The 22,270-nt window shown below is 40.7% G+C and overlaps 1 protein-coding gene across 3 annotated transcripts; it reads left to right on the top strand.

The window, feature by feature from the left end:
- Nucleotides 1-15: 15 nt before the first annotated feature.
- On the top strand, nucleotides 16-22,216 carry NUP88 (nucleoporin 88). 3 transcript variants are annotated; one of them, XM_065908538.1, is made up of 18 exons: nucleotides 16-127; nucleotides 462-823; nucleotides 3,727-3,896; nucleotides 4,621-4,746; nucleotides 5,542-5,628; nucleotides 8,602-8,778; nucleotides 11,419-11,605; nucleotides 12,348-12,495; nucleotides 15,073-15,171; nucleotides 16,431-16,521; nucleotides 18,541-18,642; nucleotides 19,604-19,762; nucleotides 20,318-20,443; nucleotides 20,524-20,589; nucleotides 20,713-20,793; nucleotides 21,056-21,182; nucleotides 21,348-21,466; nucleotides 21,924-22,216. In XM_065908538.1, the coding sequence occupies exons 2-18, from the start codon at nucleotides 524-526 to the stop codon at nucleotides 21,985-21,987; spliced, it is 2,229 nt and encodes a 742-aa protein (XP_065764610.1). In that variant the 5' UTR covers nucleotides 16-127; nucleotides 462-523; the 3' UTR covers nucleotides 21,988-22,216. The 3 variants fall into 3 exon arrangements, with proteins under 3 accessions (XP_065764610.1, XP_065764611.1, XP_065764612.1); XM_065908539.1 differs by lacking the exon at nucleotides 16-127 and having other exon boundaries at nucleotides 459-823; nucleotides 8,605-8,778; XM_065908540.1 differs by lacking the exons at nucleotides 16-127; nucleotides 8,602-8,778 and having other exon boundaries at nucleotides 459-823.
- Nucleotides 22,217-22,270: the final 54 nt, after the last annotated feature.

The raw sequence follows: 22,270 nt of genomic DNA, 5'->3' as shown, positions 1-22,270 counted from the left end.
GTCCCGGGGAATTCTGGGAAACGTTTTCTTTTCGGTGGGTCCCACACGGAGACGGATTTGGGCCACCCCAGGATGGGGGATTGAAGTAGTGACATTTGTGAAGTCTATCCAACCTAGACTGAAGGAGGTAAGTCTTGAAGGAAGGTTTTATTTTTTGAGGGAAGTTTTTAGATGTCTAGCTTTATCCAGGCGGAGATGTCCGATAAGCAACGAGATACGCAGATCTCAGTTTTCACCCACACCCTTCCCGCCCCGTACTAGACTTCCCGTAACGCCGACGCTTCAATTCAGGTTCTGGCCTGTAGTCTTTCTCCTCCCGCCCCTTTGGTTCAGAATAGGCTTGACTGGTGATTGGCTTTCCTTTGGCGATGACGCTATCTGATGGGCTGCTCTCACCTTTGCCCCGCCCCTAATTCTGTCTCGTGCTTCCGATCTGCCTGATCGATGATTGACCGAAGCAGTGGAGGCTGGAAGCGGATTGGCTGCGCTCAGCGGCGAGGCCGCAGAGAGCTGTGGGTTCAAGATGGCGGGCGCCGAAGGAGGCCCGGGTGACGGTGAGCTGTGGCAGACCTGGCTGCCCAACCACTCCGTGTTCTTGCGGCTCCGAGAGGGACTGAAAAACCAGAGCTCAGCCGAAACTAAGAAGCCGGCTTCATCATTGCCTTCATCGCCGCCGCTGCCTCCTCAGTTGTTGACGAGAAACCTGGTCTTAGGCCTAGGCGGGGAACTCTTTCTGTGGGACCCAGAAGACAGCTCCTTCCTAGTCGTGCGCCTTCGGGGCCCCAACGGCGTTGGTGAGGAGCCCTCCCTCTCCCAGTACCAGGTACGGCCAGGCCGAATTGAGAAACGACCCTTAGCTAGCGTTTTCGTCCCCTTCGCATCCTGGCTATTTTTTGTCTGCTGGGTGGGAGGGGTGCTATGCGAGCATAAGCAGACGTCTTTTGGGGGGATGCCCAGCAGCGAGTGGAGAAGTCTCTTATTTTCATTCGCTCTACCACGGCCGCGGAGCTTTTGGAAGCCTCTCTTCCCGTATTTCATTCCTTCCACAAATGTTCATTGATTCTGACATCGCGCTGGACACTGTTACAGGAACTTATGTGCTCAAGGCGCTTAAGTTGTCCGGGTCTGAGAGGAAGGAAAGGAGTGTGGAGTCACAGTGAAGTATCAGTGGTACGAGTGCTCTGAAGAAAAACAGCGGGGGATACGGGACTTGAGAGCGTGGGTGCATTCGCTGTTTTTAGGAGGTGGATCCTGAGAAACCGGTGTCACGGCATCACTGCATAAAATGAGAGGGACTATCCTGACTTTCTCTTGGGGTGGATGTGAGCCTCAAGTCAGGTCGTCGATTCCAAAGCACCAGATTTCCTGCCTGACATGGAGGTGGAATCCTCTGGAAATTAGGCCATCCCCAAAGTTGAAAGGGATGTTGGCTTGTCTTGGAGAAACCATCAACATGTGAAAGTCGGTGTAATCAGAGTGTTAGACTTCTTGTGATTAAACGTTGCTTTATGGAAGCAACGTTACAAGCAAGTTTACTTGTAACAACAAGACAATTCTTGTCATTTAAAGATTACAAAATAAGAAAACTTGGCACCCATTCTAACCTATGGCAGCTGTTGTGTGCTGGTTGACCCTTGTCGATGAGAAATTATTTGAATAGAGTGCTAGCAACATTTCTGCAGTTTTGAAAACAGGTCACGAGCTTACTGTCTACTCACTTTAAAATTTCAGTTTTTTTTAATATGCTTTATTTATTTATTTTTATTTTTGATTGTGCTGAGTTTTCATTGCTGTCTGTGCTTTCTCTAGTTGCAGAGAATGGGGGCTGCTGCTTTTTTCCGTGGCTTCACTTGTGGAGCAGAGGCTCTAGGGCACCTGGGCTTCAGCAGTTCTGGTGCACAGGCTTAGTTTCTACAAGGCTTATGGAATCTTCCCCAGCCAGGGAAGGAATCCGTGTCCCCTGCCTTGGCAGGCGGATTCTTAACCACTGTACCCACTAGGGAAGTCCTAAAAGTTAAGAGTAATTATTAGATGTTCAGCACACAGTACAATAGCGCTCCATATCTCTGTGCAAAATTTAGCACAATCTTGATTAAATTATTTTTATTTGTTAATTCATTGCCTGAATTCTTTTCTGGATTACAAGCACCAGGGCAGGGCTGTCTGCCTTACTTAGTTTTGTATTCCCAGTACTTCTGTGTGCCTGGAACATATGAACTCTCAGTACAATATTGATGACTGTCTGAATGACCTTCAATCCTCAGAAATCTAAAAACTCGAAGGAGGAGGCAGCTTAGCATGAGTCACAACTTTAAAGGATATAAAAACATGAATAGTAACTTTAAAAACCAAATTAAAAAAAAATACCCCCCTCAAAAAAAAAACAGATCAAAGGCATGAATAGTGACTTTAAAAACCAAACGAAATCAAACCAAAAAACACCTGAATACTGTGATTATCACAGGTAACCTAAAGTGATGAGATTGTTCTGCCAAAGAAAGGTGGCCTTTGATTTGAGATAGATTTTTAGAATCATATAGAAGATTGAGAAGATGGTGGAAAGAAGGAACGAACCATTGACAGGAGAAAAAGCAATTTGATTAGAGTCAGCAAAGGGCGCTAAAAGCAAAAGCAATCCCCCCTCCCCCAAAAAAAACACAAAAAACAAAGCCCAGACTTACATCAGTAACAATTAACTGGAATCACATTATATATAACAGTCTTGTCTAATACGATTTTGGCAGATGATGATTCTCTGTACACCAGGATAAATAATACATTGGTAATCTCTTGGTTTATTACTGAAAGTGGATAGAAAAGAAAAAGGGAATTTGAGATACTCATGAGAGAAGAAATAGGAAGAAATGCAATTTTTTTTGGAAGGCATATATTGCCAAGACAGACAGCTTAACAGAACCTTCCTGAAAATGTCTGTGCTCCATAACTAAATCTGCTTAGGGAAAGCAGCATTTTACTTGCTGCAGAAGTTCTTGAAGCCGCTATCTTATTGTACTATTTATAACATAGTAATTATTTACTAATACTTCTGAGTTCTTAACTGGCTAGTCAACTAAAACATACTGAGAGTTAGCAACACGCCACATACTTTGCCAAGGGTAACAAGAAAGACACAGAGCTCAGGTAATTCACAGTTGTGTGGGATGAGCAATTAAAAGGATAATTGGAATGCAGGGTGATAAGGATTACAGTAGAATTATTTAGGGTGTGCTATAGGAGGACAGAAAAGATGTGCTGGTTCCTGGCCGGAAAATCAGAGAAATTTTTTGGGAGGAAAGTACATAGAAACTGAGTCTCCAAGAATGTGTCAGCCAGCTAAAAAGAGAAAATGAGGGCATTGCAGGAAGGATAGTTGTACAGAAATACATGGTGATTTCCCAGAAATCAGGTTAATCTGGAGTATAAAGTACAAGTGGGGAATGGTGGAAAATTGAGGCTAAAGTGGTAGTCTGGAGTTTGATCATAAAAAGGCAAATTTTATATAGTATTTTTACCAAAGTAGGGAAATCTGATGCATTTTATATAATATTCCAATGTAAGCAGTTAAAAAAATATTTCATCAGTTAATGGCTGAAGTGTTAGTACTTATCTAGAATGCTTCTTTATGCTACATTAATAGAAAACTAAAGCGGTACTATGCTTTCGAGTAACTACCATATATATTTACATTCAAGTGAACTATTTTGACCAATTTGCTTTAATTTTCAGAGATTGCTTTGCATAAATCCACCCCTGTTTGAAATCTATCAAGTCTTGTTAAGCCCAACACAACATCATGTAGCACTTATAGGAATAAAAGGTCTTATGATATTAGAATTACCTAAAAGATGGGGAAAGAATTCTGAATTTGAAGGTGGAAAATCAACAGTGAATTGTAGGTAAGTTGCATTTCCATTTAGTGTTTATCTGTATAATTTGTAATACATGCAGAAAATTCCTTAAAGTCAGTGGTTCTTAAGGTGTGTTTACTCTGCTACTATTGAAACATCAGTGTACTTTAGGTAGTCTGCACATTGGCCTCTTGTGATAATGACTTTTATAGTATATGTGATATATATAGTATATATATTTTGCCTAGATTACCACATTGCTGTCTCATTGGAAGTCAGGCTGTTTTATCAAGTAGGTTGAAATAAGATGCTTTAAAAGCAGTTATTGTCTGTGAGCCAAACAGTTTTCTCATAAGTATAACTTAGTTTTGTATTTTTTTCTTTGTCAACATATCTTGAGAAATGAGAGTGTGAAAAATATGAAAAGAATATAAGGTAGAAACATACCTTTAGCTCCACAACCCTTAGGTTGGGCCTCCTTGAAAATGTTTCTTTTCTAAGTCTGTTTCATATCCACAATAGAAGTGACAATAATTGCCTTTGTATTTTCTTTACAAAGGTACTAAAAGGATAAGTTACTCTGTCTAAAATCACTGGTACTCTATAAGATACAGATTAGAAAATATTTGATTCTTTGATACTGGTTGGCAGATGCTTTGATTGCTGTCTCAGCAAGATGTTTGAAAAAGGAATTTAAAAGAAAGAAGAGCAAAAAGTGTTGAGATAGGTTTTCCTTTAGAAAGTTTTGGAAAAATTGCTGTCTTTATTTTAGTACCACTCCCGTTGCTGAGAGATTTTTCACCAGTTCAACCTCTCTAACTCTGAAGCATGCTGCCTGGTATCCGAGCGAGATGCTAGATCCCCACATAGTGCTGTTAACGTCAGATAATGTCATAAGGTAAGTCTGTATCTTACAGTGTTGTGAGTGGGAAGACTCTCTTAATTGCCAGTTAACAGCTTGGAAAACTATGATGGCTGCTGTAACCTGTTCTCCATCATGGAAGCAGTGTTCAGCTGCCCTGACTTAGTTACTGCTCTTCCCTCTCAGCTAGTCTTTCTGCCTCCAGTCTCTCCATTCCCAATCTAACTATTAAAATAATCTCCCTAAAACTGCTTTTACCATGTCACTCTTTTGGAGGTGATATAGCATAGAGAAAAAAAGAATTTAATTGGGAAGTGAGAGATTTGAATTCTTGTCCCAGTGTCACTTCTGTCTTTGGGATGTTAAAAAACAACTTGGGCATCTGTTTCTAATTTGTCAAATGAGCAGGTTTGATTTGATCATTTCTAAAGCTGCTTTCTAAGTTTGCGTTGTTATGATTAAATGCCCTCGTCCTACAGAGATTGATATTACCAGTTAACTTTCTGGATCTGCCTTATGTAAAAAGTTTGTGAGATGACTAGACAAGGTGTATATGGCTAAGAACTGAGGTGCAGTGTTTGGGGAAGGCTGATATAAGGAATTTTGGTAAGGGCAGAGAATATTTCTTTGTGTACCAAGGAAACCTTCCTTTTGGGTTGCTTCAGAACAAATGAGGTAGGCTATTTTTGTCAGTAACAGTCAGGTCTTTGGCAAATGGTTGTAAAGACTGGTAGGAAAATTCTCAAAAACTGACTGGGTGGAAAGGAAGGAGCAACTTTAGGAAATAAAAGAGAATTTTAAGTGCTGGCTTTCTTCTCTTTTGATTGCTAGAATTTACTCTTTGCGTGAGCCCCAGACACCAACTAAGGTCATTGTACTTTCAGAAGCAGAAGAGGAAAGCCTAATACTCAACAAAGGGTAAGTTTTTATTTCTGTCATTAAATTTTTAAAAATTGGTTTATTGGGATTGTAAGTGCAATTTTAAGATTATAAGATTTTCCAAAGGTGACTTTAGCATGGTTTCTGTTAATATGAGAAATAAGAAAAAATACACAATATGAGTAGGTAATAAGAAGTTACAAATCTGAAATTTACTCTGCTAGCTTGATCTTTTTTCAAGAAAGTTCAAAACTGTGAGTAGCCAAAACTTAGCCCCTGTCATATCTTGAATAAGAGAATGAATTATAATATTTCAAAGTCACAGAAAAAGTGGAAGGTGAGAGTGTTGGGCTGGAGGCCTGCCGGCTGTTCACTCATTATGGACGAGCAGATTGCTGGACCCCCAGACCAGCACCTAGTACTCCAGAAGCTGGAGTGGACCACAGACTGCCTCCTGCTTCTCATGTGACCCTGGTTTATCTTACATTTTCTTGCCCACTGCAGAGCAAGTTCCTGCCTACTTTGACCAGTAACAGAATCACCCTTTGAACTTAAAACTCCCTTCCTCTGGCCTCCTGCTCAGTCTTTCTGGTGATTACCACACCCTATCATCCACAGGGTGTGTATGTGGAGTGAAGCCCGTAGTAGTAATATTTCTGGAAGTTCCAACTAGTTCTTTTTCATGTCTTCATAATGGTTATATCTAATAGTCTATTTTTGTTTTTCTGTTTGTTATTTCTTTGAATATTTTACACACAGCTATTCTATATGTGACAGTTTCAGTTTCTGAAGTCATGGCGAGGCAGGGATCTAAATCTGTTTGTTCTTTCTCCTGTCCTGTAATCACAGTCACTTCCTCCTGTGGTTGCTGATCTCTCATTGTGAACTTGTGTTTACTTGATCTTAATGTTTGGAAATGTCAAGAGCCCAAGCTGGGAGTATGTTCTTCCAGAGAGGAATTTCTTCTGCTTCTGTTAGGAGTCAGAGGTTGCCACTAGCCTGGGACCACATTAATTCTCATTAATTAATGAATGAATTAATTCATTAGTCCCAGAACTGAAAGTTTTCAGTCAGATGACTTTAATGTCTTATACAGCATTAGCTTCTTAAAGTCCCATCCATCCATCTTCACAATGGGGAAACATCTGCAAATAGGTCCTCTTTTGGTGTCGGCAGAGCGTTTCCATAGTTTCTCAACCTTTGCCAGACTCATTGTCTAGATGAGAGGCTATAGAACAAACGCAGTTGTTAAGAGCTTTGGCTCTGGTGTCAGCACCTGTGTTCCAGTCTTAGCTCTGCCACTTGTGGCATCTGGCAAGTTATTCAATTTCACTTGGTCTCATTTCCATGACTATATATTCCATGAATGTAAAAATTGGGGACTTCCCTGGTGGCCCAGTGGTTGGGAATCCAATGCACAGTGTAGGGGCCACAGGTTCAGTCCTTAGTCAGGGAACTAAGATCCCACATGCCATGGAGCATCCAGCCCGTGCAGCACAACTGCTGAGCCCATGTGCCACAGCTCGAGAGGCTGTGCATTGCAACAAAGGAGTCCACATGCTACAACTAAGACCTGGCACAGGCAAATAAATAAATAACACTTAAAAGAAGAATAGTCACCATGTACTTGGATTACTGTACAGAATGAATGAGATCATGCATAGAAAGTGCTTAACATGGCACAGAATAAGTACTCATTAATTGATAACTTCTATCATGTAGAAATATTACTATATTAAGTTCCAGTTAGGTTTGGATAGCTTCAAGTCTTTTTTAAATAATCGATGTGTCTGTTTGTTTCCAGTCATTGTCCTAATTGTTTAGTTTAACTCTCAGGTTGTTCTTTTATTCTGGATTTGGGGATTCCTCATTTCTTGCCTCCTAATACCATATACCTTTCCACGTGATAAAGGAACTAAGATGTGGTACTTATCACACCTTAGAATGATGTTGACTGTCTCAAAAACTGTATGAAATTGTGGTTTTATTTTAACCATATTCATTACTTTTGTACTAAGCTGAATCTTTTTGAAAAACCAATTATATGAAATTTTTTAAATAATAAAATAGCATGTTTTATCATTTATTTTTCCTGATTATAAAGGTAATGTATATTTTTGTAGAAAATCGGGAAAACTATAGAAAAGTATTAAGAAAATTAAATATTTAAAAATTTCCTATAGTGTGATCTTAATATTGCACCAGAGTGCTACTTTTCGATATAAATCAGCTCATTCTACTTCCCTGCTCTCTATACTTCATTCATTTCCCAGAGAGGCCATGGCCTGAAGGCCTAGGGTCTGCCCCCTTACTGCACACTTCCACCTCAGTCCTCCCACCGCCTTGGCTCTGAGCTCCAGGCACTCAGCCTTCTTGCAGTTCCTCACAGCCTCTGTCTCAACTACTTCTCCTTAACTACTACTCCTCCGCGTAACCACAGACTCACTGCCTTACTTCCTTCAAATCTTTGCTCAAATATCACTTATCAGAGTCTTTCCCAGGTCACCTGAAGTAGCACCTCCATCAGCACCCCTTCCCCTGCTTTATTTTTCTTAATAACATCTTTTTCTGATTTTGTGTTATCTGATTGTGTCTTCTCTGTTGACATCTTTTTCGTTAGAGGGCAGGGCCCTTGTTTAATTCACTGAGGTTTCCCAGAACCTACAGTGCCTGGCACGAAAGGAGACACTTAGTAAATATTTGTGAACTGAATGCATCCTACTGCTTAGAAATAACTGTGGATGTCTTTATGTGTTTTCTTCCTGTTTCTTTTCTATATTTATGCATGTCTGTATGTGTGTATTTTTACTATTTGTGTGACTGTATATTTAAACAGTTTATATAGTTCTATAGTCTGCTGCTTTCATTTAACTTTATGAACCTTTTCCAGTATTGTTTAGCATTCTTCATAATCATAACTTTTTGTCTTCTCACTCCATTGAATACAAATTCCACCCCACCTGCTGTTATTGGAAGTTTTGTTTTCATTTTGGTTTTTAACTCCCTTTTCAGAAGGGCCTACACTGCATCTCTGGGAGAGACAGCAGTTGCATTTGACTTTGGGCCATTGTCAGCAGTCCCAAAGCACATATTTGGACAAAAAGGCAAAGAAGAAGTAGCAGCTTATCCTCTGTACATCTTATATGAGAATGGGGAGACTTTCCTTACATACATTAGTCTGTTGCAAAGGTAAGCTGAGGGGGGAACCCACCTGAAATGAAAGTCGAGCTTGTGCTACAGTACAGATTGTCATGGTTGGATCTGGGGTCCATGTTTATGAGTTTCTGGAAATATTGCAACCTTTCAATGCTGGCTTGCCCATTCTGGAGAGAAAGTTTGTACAGATCACTTGACCTCTTCATATTATTTGGGTACGTTCTATAGAATATTCGGATAATCTCTTAAGGCTGGATTTGTGTTCACAAAGTCTAGTCAATCAAAAAGTATTTACAAATGGTCCCCAACTTAGTCAGACTTACGATTTTACGATGGCACAAACAGTTACATTCAGGAGAAACTGTACTTTAAGTTTTTCCTTTTGATTTTTTCCCGGGCTAGTGATAGTCAATTGATAGCTTCTTGTGATGCTGGGCAGTGAGCGCAGCCCCCAGTCAGCTGCACAATCGCAAAGGTAAACAGCTGACACACTTACAGCCATTCTGTGTATCACTCAGTACAGTACTCAAGAAATAGAGATATTTAGCACTTCATTATAAAATAGGCTTCGTGTTAGACGAGTTTGCCTAGTTGTAGACTAATGTGAGTGTTCCAAGCACATTTAAGGTGGGCTCAGCTAAGCTATGATGTTTGGTAGATAAGGTGTATTAAATCCTTTTTTGACTTAAAATATTTTCAACTTAACAATGGATTTATTGAAATGTAACTCCACCTTAAGTCAAGGAAGATCTGTATCATGGATCTTATGTGAACAAGGTACCATGGGGATGGTGAGACATGGTAATCTGGTCTTTTAATGTCCCAGTTGTGGGGAAGAGACGTACATAACCTTGGAAAGGTAATGATTTATAGACTATATTCATAAAAGCCCAGAGGAAGGAGAGATCATTCTGACTGAAGAAGTTAAGGAGGTTTTCATAGAGAAGGACTGTGTCATATGGAACTTAAGGCTTTAATGCAGGATTAAATGAAGCATCAATGACCATTTTAGTCAGAAGTACAGCTTGAAGTCAAGTATGAAAATAGGCAAGTGCAAGTGTCGTTCAGGGTCCCAGTGATTAAACACTCGGGACTGCTGCTACCGCTGCTGCTAAGTTGCTTCAGTCGTGTCTGATTCTGTGTGACCCCATAGACAGCAGTGCACCAGGCTCTGCCGTCCCTGGGATTCTCCAGGCAAGAACACTGGAGTGGGTTGCCATTTCCTTCTCCAATGCATGAAAATGAAAAGTGAAAGTGAAGTCACTCAGTTATGTCTAACTCTTAGCGACCCCATGTACTGCAGCCTACCAGGCTCCTCCGTCCATGGGATTCTCCAGGCAAGAGTACTGGAGTGGGGTGCTATTGCCTTCTCCACACTTGGGACTAGAGCTAAAGATTCAGGTAGGGAGCATTTAGGGATAAACCTGGAGGTATCTGTCCAGGGAGAACTTGGTGGAGTCAAGTACCTAGTTAAGGGATGTGGAGTCTTTTCTGTAGGAATAGGGTAATAGGAAGACAGTGATGGTTTCTAAACAGGAGGATAAAACAATTGGCTGGAAAGGGACTGGAACAGAGGGACTTCTAAAGAAATTGTCCCAAAATTTAGCTTATGGTCTTCAAGAGTTTAAACTCTGGTGGTAATGTGAGGGAGAAATGAACATAGGAAATACTACAAGTGTTAGTCGTAATGTGAGGGAGAAATGAACATAGGAAATACTACAAGTGTTAGTCACTCAGTCGTGCCCATCTCTGCGACCCCATGAACTGCAGCCCACCAGGTTCCTCTCTCCATGATATTTTCCAGGCAAGGATACTGGAGTGGGTTGCCACTTCCTTCTCTAGGGGCTCTTCCCAACCCAGGGATCGAACCTGGGTCTCCTGCACTGCAGGCAGATTCTTTACTGACTGAGCTACAGGGGAAGCTGAAGGGAGTGAGGCATTGACACAAATAGTGAGGTCAGGAAAGACAACTAATTTGAAATAAATAATTCCAATAATTTGGAAGTATTCCATGGACAGTTGGAAATATAGGACTAGAGAGAAAACTGTTCTAATGAGAGTGTCAGTAGAGTATAAGAATTCTGGGAAAGTTCCTAATTAGGCATAGGGCTCAAGTCTGAACATCATGATTTATTTATAAATCAGCTCAATAGATATTTATTCAGGGCTCAATATGTGGCAGAATATAGGAGTACAAGATCGAAGGCAGGGTTCCTGCTGTGTGGTTCCTTGTTCACCAGAAAGTCATGCTACAAACCAAAACTGTCCTGCAACTTCAGTAGAGTGGTGAAGGCATAAACTACAGTAAACTGGGGGCTGGCCCCTTTCAGCCTCTGCACTATTGACAGGGGCTGCCCTGTGGGGCAATGTTTAGCAGCATCTCTGGCCTCTCGACACCAGTAACCTGTCCCCCATCCTCCCAGTTGTGGCAACCAAAGATGTCTCCAGACGTTACCAGTGTCCCCTCGGGGACAAAATTATCTCCAGTAGAAAAGCACCAAAGAGGTGGAAATTGAGTGGGAAAGTGAAAAAGTGGAGACATTGAGAATAGAGAATAGACTATATTTTTAATCAGTGTCTCATAGCTGGAGACAGAGTCAAAAAGGGTTTTAAGTGATAGGTATGGTCTTCTGTCAACATTTCCCAAGTATGTTTTCACTCTTTTTTTTTTAGCCCTGGGAGTGTGGGCAAGCTTTTGGGCCCGTTGCCCATGCATCCTGCTGCGGAAGATAACTATGGCTATGATGCTTGTGCTGTGCTCTGCTTACCGTGTGTCCCTAACATCCTGGTGATTGCTACTGAGTCAGGAATGCTCTATCACTGTGTTGTGCTGGAGGGGGAAGAAGAAGATGACCAGACAGTAAGTTGGGCGATCGTGGGCATATTTGCATCTCCAACACTGGGGATAGTTCTTTGAATGGTATGAAGGCTTTGTATAGGAGGAATTTTATTGTGTGTGTGTGTGTAATTTTATACTCTGTGTGTGTGTGTGTGTGCGTGCGCGCGCGCTCAGTTGTGTCTGACTCTTTGCCACTCTGTGGACTGTAGCCCACCAGGCTCCTCTGTCCATGAGATTCTCCAGGTAAGATTACTAGAGTGGGTTGCATTTCCTCCTCTGGGAGATCTTCCTGACCCAGGGATTGAACGCATGTCTCCTGTGTCTCCTGCATTGCAGGCAGATGCTTTACCTGCTGAGCTATGTATCTGGCACTATTTTGGAAACTTAACACTCAAAATTAATTGAAGCCCACTCTAAATACTTAAATTGAAAAAAGTTAGGATGTTCCCAGCTTATTTGGTCCAGCAGCCTACATGTTTCTTAACTCTAAGCTGCTGCCTTTGGTGACAGGTAAAAAGAACCTTTGAATAACTGAATTGGCTCTTCTCTAAATTTGTGTGTTTACATCTTCCCAAGAGCAGAGAAGCCTTGTATTCTCTTTTAAGAGTAACAGAGCACATTGTTGGAATAGAGGGTGGGAATAAGAAAAGTCAGGAAACACTACTTGATACAGCTTTTTGCTTCTGTTTTTAGTTGTGTACATTTTCAGAGGAACATGAAACACTAAAGTTATAATGCATGTTTTTTGTTTGTTTGTTTACAGTCAGAAAAGTCCTGGGATTCCAGGGCTGACCTCATTCCATCTCTGTATGTGTTTGAGTGTGTTGAGTTGGAGCTTGCCCTGAAACTGGCATCTGGAGAGGATGAGCCCTTTGATTCTGACTTTTCTTGTCCAATCAAGCTTCACAGAGGTAAAGTGTTCACTAAATTTAGTTCTTAAATGAGATTATCACAGACCATTCCTGTGTTAATTGTATTTTGTGTGGTTCCAGCCTTTAAAAATTTGACTAGGTTCTTTTGGCCTTTTAGCCACAACATTACACTGTAGATTTAAGAAAAGCAAATTTCCCAAGTTTTCATTCAGATCGTGGTCTTCAGGCTGGATCAACTCAGATTTATAATAGTCATTTTTTTTTCCTGTTCCAATTAAAAATAGGTTCATTATTCAAATTGTTAAATTTATGCAGACTTTAATAAACTGTAAAAATAATTTTAAAAATTAAGTGATAATATGCTTGTATTAAGATATCTCTTTAAAATACCTTTCTTCATTTGAGAACATATTATCTTGTTATACCCAGACCCATTTGAATGTTACCTTTTTATCTTTTTTTCTTTTGCTTTAACTTACCTGGGTTGTACCTGGGTTGGCTCCAGAGCTTTCTGGCAGCTTATCTCTGTTCATCCAGGGAGCTCTTGGCTAAACTGCTGTGTGTCATTCAGACTCAGAGTGGTTGAGTGAAAGGAGTTGGTAACTAGGAGTCTGGAGTGTCCTAGGTCTTAGTTACAGCTCTAACATTAATCAGCTCTGTAGTATTGGACATTTATTCAGCCTCTCTGATCATTAATTTTCTCACCTAAAAATAATAGGGATAACATCAGATGATCTCTAAAGTCCTTTCTGACATAAAAATCCTATAATCCTATTTGCTTCTCAACTTTTTCTTAGTTTCCTCTAGGATCTAGGTGTCTTCCCTGTGAAGAATGAGGAACAAAAGCTTCCTCACTCGGGAATAATGGGGTGAACCTTTCATAGTTTTCCTCTCCTCATTCCAGAGAAAGGGAGTTCAGTCCTGAAGCAGCCTGATCTAATCTGCTTACAGTCCTATTAGCCCGTTTGCCCAGGTTTGGTAACACTGGCTTCAACTCTGTACTAAAGTATAGTCTAACATTTAAGAGCATAGTAACCTTTATGCTACAGCAAAGAGAACTCATTGGGCATGTCTAATCTCTCTAACTGGAGAGATATAGTCTAAATGTTAAGTCTCAGAACTTTGCTTTATAGATGAGGAAATTGAGACCTAGTGAGGTAAAGTAATGTAAACTAATTGGTTTCCTTATAGATACATATGTCTTTGGGAAATCTAAATTGTAGGCTTTTTTCTTGATTCATATATGAAAATGTTCTCTTATTCAAAGAAACTAATAAATTTTCTCACTCATTCATGTTTGTACTTAAAGCATATTACAATCACTGAAACATTCCCAGATTTTTAATGACGTAAATGAATGGCTTATGTTACCACATATCTTGTCAGGGGTGTCTAGCAAATTTACTACTGCAGTTACTAGTATTTCCTTTTCTCATAACAGATTTTGTCACATCCCAATATTAGGGTTTTTCTGTTAACTTCAGCACCACAGACTCATTTCAAAAAGCCATGTTAAACAATGGGAAACCTAATGAGATGATTTGAGCTTTGGAAGTCTCAAATTAAGTCTTAAGGTGTGAGCAGAAGAAAAGAAACTTTTCAGTACTTTATTGTTCAGAGAGATGATTACCATAGAGATTGCCAGAAGCCTTTCTTTTTTTTTTTTAACTGTTCATAACATGATGCTATTTTCAGAGGTGTTATGCAGAACCCCAACATATAAAACAGATAAAAATAATATAACATTTACTTACTATAAAGTTGGCAGTGAGAAAGTGAGGATGTTAGATAAAAGAAAAATTTGGTTTAGGACCTATGGTTGACAGTTGCCATCTTAAACCAGCTTTAGTATATACATTTTTTAAAAAAATCTTGTTTTCATTGTTTAATGTTTTAAAAATCCTGAATCACAAGGATAAATATAAATAATAAATATTCAAGAGTTCATCTATTAATTTAACAATAGTGTTACTGATAACTAGGGCTTCAAAGAAATAGAGAAATTTTCATTAAAATTATGTAATAACTGCTCATATTTCTTGGTGTAAATATAAATACAAAAATTATATCTAAAATTTCAACAAACAATTCTCTGTAAGTCAACGTTATCAGGACAAGTAAAACTGCACGTTTCACACCTGACTTACCATCTGTGGCAGGACTGTTCACTAAGCTGCTGTGCTGAAGTCTTCTCAGCACCTGTGCTGGAGGAGTGCAGTAGCTTCAACAGTTTCATGTAAGTAGATGTGTGGGAGCACAGGTTTTCTACAGAGCTAGAGCCTTTCTTACCATTTTATTTTGAAAACTAAATAAGTGCACAGAGATGGACAGAAAGGCATAAGTCAGTTACTTGATAACAAGTGTTTATGTTCAGTGAACTCTGTGTTAATACTTGGAGAAATAACATATTTGAAATGAGTTTCTTAATTATACTTTTAAAATGTATTTGAAAACTGAAGTCATGTTTTTAAATTCCCAAACTCCTGACATAGTGCCACAGTATGAAGGTCCTGTCGACCTTGCATCACTTCCATCACCAGATGCATTTGTGGCCTACTCAGGTGAATTCTCTTAGTTTTCTGATGGCTTCCTTTATATTGTTGATTCCATTTTCAGATCCCAAGTGTCCTTCAAGATACCACTGTACTCATGAAGCTGGTGTACATAGTGTTGGGCTAACTTGGATTCATAAACTTCACAAGTTTCTTGGGTCAGGTGAGTTTTTGTGCTTTTCAGTATGTTTCATAGAGTCTATCAAAAATTAGTTTGGAACAGAAAAACAATAGAGGAAATAAATGACACCAAAAGATAGTTCTTTGAAAAGATCAGCAAAATTTACAAACCTATAGGTAAACTGACCAAGAAATAAAGACTCAAGTTACTACAATTAGAAATCAAACAGGGGCTATTCCTGCTGACCATACAGAAATATGTATATCCTTATAAGGATATACCAAGAACAAAAGATGATAAGGAAATACCAAGAACAACTGTATGCCAATTAGATAACCTAAATGAGATGGACAGATTTCTGGAAAGATACAAATCAACAAAACTGACTAAAAGAGAAATAGAAAATTTGAATAGACCTATTATATAACAATACATAGCATGAGATTGAATCAGTAATCAAAACTGATTTTGATTACTGTGCTTTGCTCAGTCATGTTTGATTCTTTGCAGCCCTCTGGGCTGTAGCCTACCAGGTTCCTCTATCCACGAAATTTTCCCAGCAGGAATACTGGAGTGGGTTACCATTTCCTTCTCCAGGGGATATTCCTGACCCAGGGATCCCCACATCTCTTATGTCTCCTGCATTAGCAGGAAGATTGTTTACTACTGCACCACCTAGGAAGCCTTTTGAAGAATTAATACCAATTCTTCATAAACTCTTACAAAAAACAGAGGAGAAAACACTTCCCTGATCACCTTATGAGGATAATATTATTGTGATAAAAGCCAGACAACGACATCCAAGAAAAGACTAGAGACTAATGTCTTTTATAAGTATAGATGTAAAAAAACAATCTTGAAAAACAGAAACAAAAGTTGGAGGACCCACTTTGCAATTTCAAAACTTATTAGAAAGGTACAGTAATCAAAAACAGTATGATAATTGGTGTAAGGATACAGATATAGGTCAATGAATAGAATTGAGAGTCCAGAAACATACTCTTACATTTATAGTAAATTGGTTTCAGCAGGGGTCCTAGAACAATTACTTGGGGGAAAGAATAGTCTTTTCAACAGATGGTGCTAGGACAAGTGTACATCTACATGCAAGAATGAAATGAGACTATTACCTCACACCAGACACAAAAATGAACTCAAAATTGATCAAAGACTAAAATATGAAAGCAAAAATTATATACCACATAGAAGAACACACTAAAAACAACCTACAGAACGGGGGTAAATATTTGCTATCTATATATCTGATAATGGATTTGTGTTCGATAATGTGTTCTTTGTAGATGAAGAAGATAAGGACAGTTTACAGGAACTGGCTACAGAACAGAAATGCTTTGTAGAACACATTCTTTGTACAAAGCCACTGCCATGCAGGTAAAGACCTTCTCGCCCTTGTAAACACAGATAGTAGTTGTTTCAGTAATTCAGGTCCATGGGTATGTGTGTATATTACACTCACAGGTAGACAGGATTCTTCACCCCAAAAGAATCTGTTCTTCAAAAGCTCTCCTCCGCCCACGCCCAGTCCACATTGTATGTCCTCTGTCTCAGAGGTATTTCCCCTATCATAACCCCAGGCTTCACTTGACTAACTCTGATTCTTCTATCTGATCTTAATATCAGTTCATAGAGGGTTCCCTTGATTTCCCAGAACCCCTTCACATTCTTTCATTCTTTATCTTTGAAGCACATAATTTATATTCATGTTTGTGTTTATTTACTGTCACCACTACTAGAATATATATGTTTCATGAACGCAGAGACCATGTCTGTTTCATACTTTTTTATATACATATATTTTTTTATTTTTGGCTGTGCTGGGTCTTCCCTGCATCACAGTCTTTTCTAGTTGCACCACGCGGGGACTGTTCTTCATTGCATTGTGAGGGCTGGGCTTCTCATTGTGGTGGCTTCTCTTGTTGCGGAGCACAGGTTCAGTAGTTGTGGCACATGGGCTTAGCTGCTCCAAGGCATGTTGGATCTTCCCAGACCAGGGATTGAACTCATGTCTTCTGCAATGGCAGGTGGATTTTACTGGAGTAAAGGCTGCCAGAGAGACTGAAAGAGAACCCAGGGAAGGATGCTTGGGAGGAGGATGTTTCAGAGGAGGCAGAGGGCAGCAGCTTCAAATAAGCACAGCAGAGCATTGCAGAGAGGTGAAGTGTCCACATGGGGGCTCATCAGGAACCACAGAGAAATGCTTTGGGGGCAGGAGAGGATAGCACAGGTGAAAAATGAATGGGGACAACAGGTAATAAAAATTCCATGTATAAACATTTCATAAGTAAAATTAAACAGTTTGAATATGAATGGATGTGTACATAGATAGGAAAACTACCAAACAAAACAAGAACCTGAGTATCATAGAAGTCAAGTGGAAGGTTGTGGTCAGGGAGAGGCACATGGGAGGTCTGAGGCCCCTGCAGTGTTCTGAGTCTCGGCCTGGAGAGTGGTTGCAGAGTGCACGTATGTACTCCGTTGTGTGTATATTTCACACACTAAAAATACAAAAGTAAAAATTACAACTTCCCAGACTGCCCCCCCCCTCCCCCCACTCACCATCACTCCCCTCCCTGTGCAAAATAAGACAACTGAAGGATGTGGCAGGAGAAATAGCGCTGCGGGCTGCTGAGGAGAGGCTGCTGGCTCCAAAGGGAGAGGGAGTAGTTGAGGAGAGTGCTTCAGGTGGGACAGGTGTGAGCTGCTGATAAGCTGAGGGTGAGTAGACAGTGGGGAGGTTGTGATCAGAGCCGATAGAGCCGTTCTCAGAAGAGGGGAGAGGGGTGGCATCTACAATGCAGGGGCAGAAACACCTGTGGGGGTGGGAGGAGCATGAGGGCAGGAAAGACAGTTCCTGTCTGAGGTCCCGTCTTCGGTTTCTTCAGTGAAGTAATAACCATGACTTGAGAGGAAGCTGCCTGCTGTGCACGGCACAGTGAATCCTGTGACATAGATGCTGGCCTGCGTTGAATTTTTAATGTCAGAAAGACACTACTTCAGAGATCTGAGCTCTTAACTGGATTGGGTGCTCTGCTAGGTATGCACAGGTCCCTGGGGCTTCTGGGCAGGTTGGGAAGAAACGCGTAGAGAACTGGCTTCATGGTATCATGGTAACTTCTGAGATGACAGCAAGTACCAGGGGGCTGTGGGCTCCTGAGTGACCTGCAAGTCAGATGGCCTCAGGCTGCTGAGTGACAGCTTGATTCAGCCCCAATGGAGCTATAAGTGGTACGGGTTTTCCAGTCACCACCTCTGAGGTTACTGCACTGATAGCATATCTCAGGCAACTGCTAGCCCAGGCCTGAGAAGGCCACAAGCCTCAGCCATGTTGTTGCTTTGGATCTGCTGCCTTGGCTGCTCTGCAGTGTGACTGTGCCCTTGTGTTCTTTTCAGGCAGCCAGCTCCGATTCGAGGATTCTGGATTGTCCCTGACATCCTGGGGCCAACAATGATCTGCATCACCAGTACCTACGAATGCCTCGTCAGGCCTTTACTGTAAGTCCCACTCTTGTGTTCCCACACAGCTCTCATTAATTCTGCAGAATCTAAGCTGGGGCGCTGCCCTCAGTAACCAGACTGAAAATACATGGTTTATGCTCTGGCTTCTGACTAGAGGGTTGGAAGTGGGGTATTTCTGTTGCTCCTGTCATCTCTGGAAGAGTTTATTTTAGGCATAATTTCTGGCATCTCCTTTGGCTAGCAGAGTCAGGAGCTTTACTTCCAAGTGTGGAAAGAATACTAAAATACTGAACTCCATCATTAATATGAGCTAGCTAGATTTAGTGATTTTAAACTCTGTGTCAGGCTCAGAAGTACTAGCCATTTACTGCACTGCCTCCTGTAATCAGAGCAGCAGGCTGCCGTCCATGGGGTCACAAAGGGTCGGACATGACTGACTAAACCACCACCATGCTGCAAGGACAGCAGTGTTACCCTCATTCCATAGACAAGGAAACAGGAATAGAGAGGCTAAGTAGATGCTGAAGTCATAGGGAACACCGAGAATGAGGCTGCAGGTATGGGGCTTTCTGACTTCAAAGTCCACACCCACTCTTAATTTCTACATCTCTGCCAGCCTCTCAGGCTCATCATACATAGAATGTGTAAACTGTGGAAGAAGTGAACATGCAGCTGAACTCATAATTCTTGTTCCCCTTAAGGAACCCATAGTAAGCTATTAGTTATCTAGATACCTTCAAATTGTTTTTCTGCCAACTCCCTGAAATGTAAGTTGTCTATATAAAGTAACCTTATTAACAAACTCCCAGGTTTGAATTATTGCAAAGTCAGTCACTTGCCAAGCTGTTAAAAAAAGTCTTCAGTCTTTCAAGCTTTCTGAAGTTATTGAGAGTTTCTGTTACATATTATAGTTTCTTAACCCTCAGAATTCTGGATAAATGCAACAGGTTTCCCTATACTTCAAGTATCTCCATGGTCAATTTTATTTATTTTGCAGAAGCACAGTCCATCCAGCATCTCCTCCCCTGCTTTGTACCCGAGAGGATGTTGAAGTGGCAGAGTCTCCCCTTCGTATTCTGGCTGAAACCCCGGATTCCTTTGAAAAGCATATTAGAAGCATTTTGCAACGTAGTGTTGCAAATCCAGCATTTTTGAAGTATGGAATTTAGGGCGTATCAGTTCTGTTTTGACGGCTGTGTTGGGTCTTCATCGCTACATGTGCGCTTTCTCTAGTTTCAGTCAGTGGGGACTTCTCACTGTGGTGGCTTCTCGTTGCAGAGCACGGTCTCTACTGCATGGGCTTCAGTAGTTGGTGGTGCATGGGCTTAGTTGCGCTGTGGCATGAGGGAATCTTAGTTCCTGGACTAGAGACTGAACCCATGTCCCCTGTACTGGCAGGCAGATTCTTCCCCACTGGACCACCAGGGAAGTCCCAGGGTCTATCTGTTTTGAAAAGTGCCTCCCTTTTCTGTTTTGTAACCATTCCTCATCCTCTTTGTCCTCAGCTGTTTCTTTTCATATACTTTTTACTATGTTGGAGTTGGAAGAAACACAGGGCACCTTTAATCAGCTAGTGAGAACAGAGGAAGGGAACAGATACCAGGAGGCATTTGAGAAGAATAAACAGCAAGTGTAAAAAGCAGTAATGTCATGAATCTGTTTTCAGTTGTTTTACTCAACTAAGGAAACTAATGATAGAATTTTTTTTAAGATCATCTGAAAAAGATATGGCTCCTCCTCCTGAAGAATGTCTTCAGCTCATCAGCAGAGCCACCCAGGTGTTCAGAGAACAGTACATTCTAAAACAGGACCTGGCGAAGGAGGAGATTCAGCGGAGGTAGGACGGCCTCTGTTCACAGACCAATCAGTCCCTGGCTGGTACCCGGCTTCTGATTAAATTTCTCTTTGTTCTTGAAGGGTCAAATTGTTATGTGACCAAAAAAAGAAACAATTAGAAGATCTCAATTACTGTAGAGAGGAGAGGTGAGTGCCACGACCAGAGGAAGCAAACAGTTCAGCTAGACTGGAGCTGGAGCTCTCCCTAAGATAGTGAGCAACATGAGTGGCGTCACCATCATGGTGGACTCTTGCTTTTTATGCCATTAGGAAAAGTCTACGGGAAATGGCTGAGCGCTTAGCTGACAAATACGAGGAAGCCAAGGAAAAACAAGAAGACATCATGAACAGGTCAGTGGGCTATATAAACTGCGTGACGTTCAGTTCCCCACTCAGGCACTACTAGTGTTACAAGTTCTTAGGTGCTGGGCACTCCCTGTGAGGTGTGTCCTACAGAACACAGTGCGGTGCTGCTTTCCCCAAGCCCACCCTGGAGGGCCCTCCTTCACAAGCACCAGATTCCTCTATTAGAAGCTTTAGTTGGGATTGTGTTCCTCCTAAGGAGCTGAGATCTTAAGCCACAACGTTTGCTTATTACTTACTTCTTGCCCAGGATGAAAAAAGTACTTCACAGTTTTCACTCTCAGCTCCCAGTTCTCTCTGACAGTGAGAGAGACATGAAGAAGGAATTACAGCTGATACCTGATCAACTTAGACATTTGGGCAATGCCATCAAACAGGTAGGAATGGATACAAGGTTGGCTACATTTGGTTGGTACTTTTTAAAGTGTTCCTTCTACAGAAAATAATTGTCAAGTGTGAAAAGAATAGGCTAAAATAAATATTATGAAAATGTGTAGCAAACCACAGCTGAAGTGTCTTATGTGTTCTTTTTGATACTTAAGGTTACTATGAAAAAAGACTATCAACAACGAAAGATGGAAAAGGTACTGAGTCCTCAAAAGCCCACCATTACTCTCAGCGCCTACCAGCGAAAATGCATTCAGTCCATCCTGAAGGAGGAGTAAGTAGTACTACTAATCAGCTGTTCCTGCAAGGTAGTTTTTACTTTACAAAATGCCAAAATCAACCTTTCTTTGCCCAGATAAGAGCATTTGACATTTTGCAAGTGAAGTAATTACCAGGACAGGAGGTCTATGGTAGTGATAAATAAGGACTTAAGAGATGAGTATGGAGGGAGTGTCAAAATGGATGTCTGTCTTTGTAATTCTGTTGGGTGGTCCAGGTGTTCCCCAGTGAATATGTTCAAAAATATTTCCAGCAGTTGCACTACAATATTTGCTGCTGCTAGCCTGAAGTGAATTACCATTACCATCCATCTGAAACCTTAAGCCATTAATTTTAGCAAAACACTTCTAAGATATTTGAACATTACTAAATTCTTAAGATTCAATATTAATTATTAATGGCTTATTAATTCATTGTATTCCCCCAAAGTGAGTAACTGTATGATTTTACAGGGGTGAGCACATAAGAGAAATGGTGAAGCAAATTAACGACATCCGAAATCATGTTAACTTCTGAACCACCAAGAACAGACTCGCATCTGAAGTTAACACATGTGAAGGCTTAATCTCATTGTAAAATGAACAAGTAGCACTAATTTATAAAGAAGCAGGTGCCTTGTTAGCATATCAGTCTCATAATTTATAAAGAGGCATTCTGGATGAACTTTGGTGTGATTGTACCTCACTTTTTATACTGTTTTATAATTAATTGAATAAATGCTTGTATTTAATTAAAAAAAAAAAAAGCCTGAGATTTTGAGCTACACACTGCCAGACCTCCATAAACCCTACTGAGTTTT

The sequence above is a fragment of the Muntiacus reevesi genome, chromosome 18 (genome assembly GCF_963930625.1).
Source record: "Muntiacus reevesi chromosome 18, mMunRee1.1, whole genome shotgun sequence".
NCBI classification, from domain to species: Eukaryota; Metazoa; Chordata; class Mammalia; order Artiodactyla; family Cervidae; genus Muntiacus; species Muntiacus reevesi.
This window is presented reverse-complemented; position numbering and strand designations above follow the sequence as displayed.

What these genes read in the sequence shown, in the direction of transcription:
- NUP88 (XM_065908538.1), top strand. Translation starts at nt 524, where the DNA reads ATGGCGGGCGCCGAAGGAGGCCCGGGTGACGGTGAGCTGTGGCAGACC. An exon ending in TGCCTCGTCAGGCCTTTACT is followed by an intron (nt 18,643 to 19,603) that starts GTAAGTCCCACT and finishes TTTATTTTGCAG; the next exon opens with AAGCACAGTCCATCCAGCAT. An exon ending in CAAGAAGACATCATGAACAG is followed by an intron (nt 20,794 to 21,055) that starts GTCAGTGGGCTA and finishes CTTCTTGCCCAG; the next exon opens with GATGAAAAAAGTACTTCACA.